This window comes from Morone saxatilis, unplaced genomic scaffold (assembly GCF_004916995.1).
Source record: "Morone saxatilis isolate NCDOM2014 unplaced genomic scaffold, NCSU_SB_2.0 Contig20, whole genome shotgun sequence".
Classification (NCBI taxonomy): Eukaryota; Metazoa; Chordata; class Actinopteri; family Moronidae; genus Morone; species Morone saxatilis.
In genome coordinates, this window is record NW_023339763.1 from 4,352,339 (window position 1) to 4,361,654 (window position 9,316).

Below are 9,316 nucleotides of genomic sequence, written 5' to 3' on the forward strand. Positions count from 1 at the left end.
GAGGAGGAGAAGGAGGAGGAGCCGGCGACCAGGCCTCGGCCGCCGCAGGGGGAGGAGGAGGAGGAAGCAGGCGAGGAGGAGCGAGACGAAGTGGCGACACAGTCTGTGAAGAAGAAGGAGGAATTGGAGGAGGAGGAAGAGGAGAAGGAGTGCGAGACAGACATGCCCTCTGTACAGATCAAACCAGAGCCAGAGGAGATGGAGTGCACGGTGAGAAGGGGCAGGCGGGGGTGATTGATTAGAAGAGGGTGGGGGATCTGTGGGTGAACAAGCAGGAGGATTGGTGGAGCAGATGAGTGGATGAGAGTCAGGTGGGTGTGGGCAGGTGTGGCCGCCGACTGGCATTGCTCATGATCAGACATGTTTGATCACGCCGAGTTCACACTCAACACACGCGGGATTAAAATCAGACGGGCGCAGGAGGAGGGTTTTGTTTTAATGCTAATAATTATCTTGGCATCAAGAAGATTTAAAAATGAGCCAGTGATTAACTGAGTATTAATTAGTCAAACGACTCTCACCTCTCTTAGTGTTCCAACTTTAGTTTTTAGTTATATTCAAGAATGAACTGACAACATGACAGCATGTGTAAATCAGAGCTATGAAAATCCTTTTTTTTAAAGGGGAGTTCTGGTTCATTACCCCATTGGTCTTATTCTCATAATCTTGGCCGTGGTTCCTTTCTGTAATAATAACAGTTAACCTAAAGAGTGAATAGTTGTAAAGGTAAAGGTAAATGCAAGAAACAGGAGTGGTCAGACGACACCAAACTTCCATCACAGCTCATATGCTGACTTCCTGTGTCAACTTTGACCTACTGTACTTGCTGTAGTTGTGCGCACAGTTTTCCTGTGTAAGAAGGGATTGTTATTGCTCATTGTCAGTTTTACCTTCAATAATCTGGCTGAACTATTGGCTTGTTTATAACCTGTCTCATCATTTTTTTTATTTCGTAATCTTCTAGCATTGTCTTAGACTTTTAAATCAAGTCTTTTATATCTGTTTAAACATACAAAACAAATCTTAGTTTGTGGATCGAGATGTTTTATCTGATGGGTTTTCAGACCAAAAACAGTGTTAAAAACAAGGAGCAGCCTTGGTGGGCATGTGGTGTCTCAGGTAGTATGGAGATGATGTAACACAATACACGAAGTCCAGTTTGAGTAACAGATTCACGCGTTTAATGGCTTAGCAGATGCCTAAACTCTACACAGCAGTTTCTAATACTATGAGGAAGGAATTTACAACTCTGCTGCAATCCTTTTGTCTTTCGTTGCCAATGATCACCAGGTCATTCATGTTGCAAAATAAGCTACCAGGAATGTGTATTGTGTTGGGTGACATCACTTTGCATTGCGGCAAAAGTTTGCACTAAGTTCCCTTTTTTTTGCCGGATGATCCTACATTTTTTTTGGAACTCCTGCTGGGTCAATGCAGTGATCCCATTCAAATGAATGAAAAGGCCTTTCCCATGCAGTGTTGTCTGTGTGAACGCAGTTTAACCAAGGTTTGACACTGATTGGCCTTATTTGGTTGCCTGACGTAGGTCCATGACGGAAACATTGTGTCATAATAAATTCAGTAAAGAGGAATGTGAGTGAGTGAGTGGCATTATCTTTTCCTTAGGAGACTAACAACAGAAAGAATTCCCATAGACTTGCATCTCTTCACCTGTAGCATGATGCTCAATATTCAGTGTAAACATGTCAGCGAGTATTTTTTGTTATATCTTCTGAGCAAATGTGTTTGTACAAGGTCTTTAACTGCGACAGCAAAGAAAGGTCAACAGTGAGCTTCTATTTTCTCGTCTCATACATGAAATTTGTATGTGAAATTAAAACCAAACAAACTGAAATTTAATCAGTAGTTTTACACCTTTTCTGTTTTGTAATTGTAATGAAAATAGTTTTTTTTGTAAATCCAGCTGTCAGACAAACACACAAAGGAGTGCCGGCATTTTGACTCAGAATAGATGTTGATTTGACAGCTTGCTTCAAGATATTAAAAACATGGGAAGCCTGCTGAAAGCTGAAATGATGCCTCTACCTGTCATTTTGAGAAATTGGATCCTACATGCATCAAATCAAAACAAACTCTAAACTGTTCTCCATGAACTTGTGTCCTGCTGTCATACTTTGAGGACGTTTTGTTTAAAAGCAACTCTCAACAATGAGTTATCGGATAAGCCACCCCACTGACAAAGCAATGATATCACGTAAGTTCTTAGTCCTTGTTTCATTTCATCAAGAATTTCATTTTGGAAAATTATATTTCACGGCGAAGGAAGTTTCCTGTAAAGACAGAGGACACAGAGGAGGAATGAAAGGGGAAGGACCGAGTGAAATGGAAATTCTGGGTAGTGGATTGGTGGGTGGAGCACAGAATGAGGGATGAATTGATGATAGATGGAGATCTGTAGATGAAGTGAAGGAAGTGCCAGAGCGAAATTGATGGAAGAATGACTTGGGAGATGTATGAAGGGGGTGGGTAAGCAGGACAGGAGGGTTAGGAGGGATGGATGGTGTGTATGTGAACATCAGAAGGAGTTTGGTGATGGTTGTGCTGAAGGCCTGATTCTTTTGTTATCTTGAAACATAAAAAAGTGGTATTGTATGGTCCCTTCATGCAGTTTCTCTTAGTGAAGCAGTTTCCTTTGTTCAGCCATGGTGGCTATCACAAAACATGCTTATTACCCAAATACTGCTTCTGCTTTTTCCAAAGCAAATGAGAAACACCTTCATTGTCCTCAGTAACTGCTGCTGCTGGAGAGCCTTTGAGCAAAGCATTTAACCCCCTAGAACTATGGGTCCACAGTAGCAGTGAATGAACGAATGGAACCGTGATGATGTGAGGCGAGGCAGAGGCAACCACTTGTATACCCTGTCAGGCTTCTGTGGATATTTAAAGATGATGATGAGTCTCTCTGCTCTGTCGATGTAATGTCAGGAAAGTGAGGGAGTAGTGAGAGCAGGACGTCCTGCTGGTGGCTGGAAATGATTGATGGGTAGCTGAAAAGACATAGAAAGTCCTAAAAAACACTCGCACTATGGACAAACACTTAATTGCTCTCATCGTGTGTTGACATTTGTGGTTTTGCATTTCAAGCTGCAGCGTTGACCTTTTGTTTGTTTTAGTCCTGAGTGACTTCCAGGGAGAGCATTAGGAGAACGAGCTCCATGAAACAAATAGGGAGGAGGTCAGAGGTCACAGCAGCGCCAAAAGCGCCCTGACAACTGAGTGTGTGAATCATTTTGAGGAGAAAAGCACCTCTCGAAAACTAAACACCCTCGAAAACCTACCCGCCATGTCGCCCCGGCAGCTTTATTTTTCAGGATTGTACTATTAATAATAAATTGAGCTAATTTGGAGTGTAGAGCTGCATCTTCTTTCTTGTGATTTACACCGAACCGAGGAGTTTCATTGAAGCAGTGGAGTGGTAGTATTTTTCAGTTGACTCCTGTTTTCTTTTTTTTTTTATTATCTCAGATATACCTGTCTCAGAGGATTTGAGCTGTGTAAATATACATGACAGAATGTGTAATACAACCCCTAAATTATGGTCGGACAAGGCAATCTTCATAGCAAAAGATTATAATACTGTTTAGTTATTAAGTCCCCACTTCTATATAAACATACAGTCTTGTGTTTCATGCCAGTTAACAGTGCTAGTCAGCCTCCTATAAATTGCCTATGTCCGTGATGTATTTATTGTTTAGTTTCTGCTTGTAAGGAGTGTAGATCTTAATCTAAATTTGTTTTTTTTTTTACCTGTGCAGCAGCATTTTGGATTTTGTTTTATGTCGCTTTGATAACTGAAATCTCTTGTTGTTTGCAGTTTTTCCTGAATTAAGAGACCTGTCAGTCTGTTTGATAATGATGGGAGGTTCCAGGTTAACTCCTTTGTTTACATTTTAATGTTTGATTATACCTTTAGGAATTTAAATTGTCTTCCAAAAGGCTACATTATGTTCTTCAAGAAGTGCTCACGGATGCATGGTTAACTGGCCGGCCTCATGGCTATCACAAGAGACAACCCTGCTGGTCTGTTGTAGCTTCCCATCCTGGTTAGGGACACAGTGTGGCTAGACTTTATGAATGCTAAATAAATATAATCATAAGTAATAAATACTTTGGGAGTGTTTGCATGTTGTCCTGGCTGAGCTTACTGATTAGCAGCGCAGGCATGTTGCTACACCTTTGACATTTCTAACTTCATTGTTAGGTTGATAGGTAGAGCCATGTACCCTGTTATAATCCGAGTCAGGAGAAGGTATAGAATAAGAAGGGCGTGAGACGTAATGACAAGGTGAGGCCAATTGGAGTTACAGGCACGCAATGGCAGCCATTATCCCAGCCAATGTGCTGAGGAAGGAGGGGAAGGGTGTTGTCAGCTGCTGGGGAGGATGGGTGAGGTATGAAGAGAGGAAGCTATAGGAAGTGTAAGAAAAGCAGAGTGTAGAGAAGATAGGGAGAGGAAAGGAAACAATTTGGTGGCCAGGAGAAAGACGAGGAAAGAGTGCAGATAGAGCGAGGAGAGATAGGAGGGAAGGTAGAGAGGTTGAGGTGGAGAGGGTGTGGACGGCCAGATAAGGAAAGGCTGCACTGCAGGATTATGACTGACGTACATTTTGTCCTCCCGTATTGCCTTCAATGATTTTTTTCTTTTCAGAATGTTGTTGTCCCTGTTGGCTCTGTACAGCCAGCAGCAAGGAAACGAACACCGATGCTGGGTGTTTTTCATTAGGGAAGCTAACAATGCTAACAGGCCTTCTTAGAGAAACTGAAGGCCAAATGGACAGAGTGCTTTTGTCTGTGGTCATAAAATCAATTGAGATGTTTTTTTAAAAAATATTCAAAATATATTTTTATATTTAAATTGCGTGTGGTTTCAGTATCCTGTAGATTCATAAAATATAGAATGAATCCAAAATTTTACTATTTTAGGTGAAAATTTCAGGTATATTCATCCATCTGAGCAGTGTATTTGTTTACATCTACCACCTTCACCTCCTGGGGAAGCAGGGAAACTAGTCCTCACAAGTACAAGTCCCCGGGCCAGTAGAAGTCATTATGGAGGCTTCAATCAGGGTAAAAATTACGAACATCGGTTCAGGTTAGGTTTTGTTTAACTGTAGTGTATTTCAGCTCCTCACTAGACCTACAGCAATGATTGGAGTGCAGTTTTTCCTTAAAATCTTATCTCAAAAATGTTCTTACATTGAGTCCTTGTCATGTCAAATGTCTGTCTTTCTTTGACAGCTACCTGTCAAGCAGACTGACGTGCCCATTTCGTAATTCTAGAGAGGCAAACCACAATTTCTGTCAGTAAACAACGATGGCATGGCGTGTATTTTGTTCTGTTACTTTAATTGAAATGGCCCTTTATGTGCTGAGCAAATTGTGTGACACCACTGGACCCACAGTAGTTACTTCTAATGCAGAATGCAGAATGCAGACTTATATTTGCATTTGTGATGGTATCTGAGAATGTTGGATACCCAGGGAGGTTATTAGCAGGGAGTGACATGTTTGGGAGGGGAGATAGGAGGTGAAGTTAAGTCATAAAACACATACAGACGGCATTTGTGTACCTTTCAATGTGGCTCGAAGGCAGTATTTAGCAACATCATGTCAAAATTTTGCTCCCAGGTCACATGATAAGATGAAGTACATTTTATTTTAGATAAAAGCTGCAGAGAGAAAAGGAGAGTGAAGAGGAGACTGAGCAACGTCATGACAAACTTACCAAAATGGAGCTAGATTGAGTGTTATTGAATCCCTTATATGTCTTTATTCAGGTTAAGTTTGGTTTAAGATTGGGTTGTGGCATGTGTTGCTTATAGTTGAGGACTGTACTGTCCAAGGCATGAACATATGTGCAGATTGGTCAAAAGTGAAGTACACTGAATTGTGGATGTGTAGTAACTGCATAGAAAGTTAATAGTTTGTAACCCTTAAATTAACCTTTGCTGAGGTAGATAAATGAAATAATACTTAACTGCTGTTGAAAGGAGATCATATTCAGTTACACTTTGTCAGTTTCGTATTCAGGAACAGGTCGAGAGTTGTGGCCTGTTCTGATTCTTCTGTCTTTCATCTAGCAGTATGGCAGTTAATCATCCAGGAACAACAGATTTAAATATGGCCGTTTATAAGCCAATCAGCAGCTAGTTTGACACAGAGCTGTGATTTTAATTAGATTTTCTCTTACTGCTGTGGTCAGCAAGGAAAGAACCCAAGATTTTGTACATTTTACTGAATTTACGGATGATTTCAGGTTTGCTTTGACACACATTTCCATTGCTATATCATCTGTTCAGCTGATGCTCCTCTGTTGTTTTTGTTTTGTGCTGACCAAAAAGTAATTTACATAATTTACCTACCATACCTGCCCAGACTTGTGCCAAAGGTCATGAAATACCTGCACAATCATCATTTGCAACATTGCCAACATGTTTTCTCTAGCAAGTTATAAATCGGCTCTCACTAGTAAATAAGCCAATTACATGTCACCTCTGGCTCTATGATCATTGGATTTCCATTTTCCAGTAATACAAGTAAGGGTTTCCAAAACGAGCTACCCGTCAGCTATTCATCTGGATACGCCCCAAATGCTGCCATTCCCCAAGGCTCAATACTTGGGCCTCTTGTATTTAACATGATTCCATTTGGTAAAATGATGTCAAACAATAAAATCATAATTATGCAGAAAACAGTATTAATATGTTAGCTGTCAGCAAGTGACAACAGTCCCATAGATTCTCTCCACAAGTGTATTTTTACACAATTGTCTGACTACAAAAACAAAGAGACAATAAAACACCTAAATTAAACACAAAGGCGATCACATTATTGTTTCTTTCAATTTGCAGGTTTTTGAAAGTTAGAAATGCTGTTAAAATTATCTATAAAAACACACCTTGTTCACTGTTGTGTGATTCTGCAATTGTTAGATATTGACATAATTTATATGCAGGATTTTGTGTCTTAAAACACAAAAATATGAGTGCTGTCTTTTGTAGCAGCACTCATAGAATCTTAAAAGCCCTTTGAATTCCACAAATGTTATGGTAAAACATTGCAGGAAGAACACATGTATCTGCTGCTTTGAAGGCTATTTGCCAAATTTGCAGTGATTCAGTTATTCATTTTTATTGACTGTCTCAGTTGATCATTTATTTCGTTGAACAGAAGAACAGACTGCCTGATAATGTACTGGAAGTGTATCATCAAGCTGAAGCACTGGGTGGCGAGGGTATGAAGGAACTGGTGGGTGCAGAGACTGGTCAATAATTGGACCCCATAAGAGTCCAAACGGTCCACCTGCTGATAGAAAAATAAACTCCTGACTGGCTGATTTAAAAACTCTCATACTTTGGCTGTGAGGGTTTGGGGAGATGGGGGAGGGGCCTGGTATATGTGTGTGTTGTGGCATGGTTTGGGTTAGTAAAGGGTGTGGGGGCTGGGTGGAGTATTATTACGTAAGGCCTCATTAAGCTGAGCGTGCGTGTGTGTGCGCTGACCACACCTCTGTGGCTGCCTTGAACAGAGGGGAGTGGAGTTTCCTGCCCAAAGATAAAGTCTCCAGGAAGCAGATCCTCCTCGTATTCGCTCCTCTGGGAGCCTACAAACACTTAAACGCCTCACACCCCACTTAATGCTACATCTGTTGTGTTAATTCAAATTCACTATTATCACTTTTATTCTGACTCGTTTGCACCATCACTGTAAACAAACAACAACAGTGGCAAGACAATTGTTTGCCGGTTCCGGCCTTTACATCCTTTATTTAAACAGGATGTCATATTTCTTAATAACACAGTCTGGATTCTTTTAATGACGAATGTTATTAATGGAAAACTATTTGTGTAAGGTGGCCCGCAAGGACAAATACATCCAAGAATGAAAGCACAAAAAACACAAATAAGCAGCAAGGGAGGATCATAAATGAGCTATTTTAAAGGACCAGTGTGTGAGATTTATGGAAGAAATATTGGCCTTTCCTTGCTGATAATTGGCTCATGGTCTTTGTAACCAACAGATGTAATCTGCTGGTGGTCACACAGAACAATGTTCTTTTGTCAAGAACTTGATATTTCTATATTTTCCACTCAATGGGGGAGAATTTAAAGGTCCACCCAAGGAAATATGTAAAACAAACATCAAGAATTAAGCTGGTTATATTGGGAGTCTCATTGTTCTATCTCTTGGAATGCTGTCATGATAAGCAATGTGTAACCTGCATTTCAAAATAAAGACTCCGTAGTGAACTCAGTATGCAACTAATAATTGTTTTCATTATCAGTTATCATGTCTGTTATTTTATCAGTCATCTAATAATAATTTGGGCTGTAAAATGTTAGGAAATAGTAAAAAAGTATCTAAAATCTTGTCCGAACATCACTCTCAAACCTAAAGATATTCAGTTTATGATTACGCCATACACAAAAAAAGCAGCTAAACAGTTCTAGACTGTTTTTGTGTTCATGATTAATCGAGTAATCGCATTGTACAAAAGGAATCCACAGGTTTCTGACAGGTTTTCTTTCGACTTCCGGGTTGGCTTTCCGGCGTGTCCTGCTGTAGATTTATTCATTGGCAAATCTGGACACATGCAGTGCAATGACAACTCCCACAGGGATGAGTGCTGCAGTATTTATGCATTAATGGTTGTGGACAGAGTGCACACAGCATGAGTCCACAGTGGACTGAGTGTTGGTTGACAATCATACATCAGTGTTTTGGCGAGAGAGAAAATACAGACGCTCAGATAAAAAAGAAAGGACTGTGTAAAAGATATGGCCACTGAGCAGTATAGAGGTGGCGTGCCTTGCTCAAGAGCAGTTTAGCAGAGATAAAGAAATGTGGTGGTGGAAAGAAAGAAGATTGATAGATAGTCAACTAGTGTTTGTCAGCGTGTCAGAGGAAGGTCAAACGTAATTTTGCGGTCTTTTTTCCCACAACACACACTCACAGGCACACACACACTTACAGGCACACACACACACACACACACACACACACCTTTTATCTCCTATCATCTCATCTATCTATCTCCCGCCATCGTTGTTCTTCTACTTTCTCTTTCAAACTCTCACACTTGACTCTCTCTCTCACTCTCTCTCCTCTTCCTCTCTCTTGCCTTAATGAGATATGTCGAGGGAGGCTCTGCTTCCGCTCACCCCGTCACCATGGCAACCGCGGCTCTGGCGGGAGTTGCCGAAAAGACTGTGCAGCCTGACCCCCCCCCACACTCCTCCTCTTCCTCCTCCACCTTTCCAGACCAGCCCCACTATCTCTCTCTCTTTCTCTCTCT

The 9,316-nt window shown here is 40.9% G+C and overlaps 1 protein-coding gene across 1 annotated transcript in view; it reads left to right on the forward strand.

The window, feature by feature from the left end:
* The window catches only part of klf8 (Kruppel-like factor 8), a gene marked incomplete in the record, with an annotated part of 59,251 nt that overhangs the window by 32,093 nt on the left and 17,842 nt on the right, over positions 1–9,316 (forward strand). Inside the window, 1 exon segment of the mRNA XM_035666132.1 lies at positions 1–210. Within this exon segment, the coding sequence (XP_035522025.1) occupies positions 1–210 (210 nt within the window).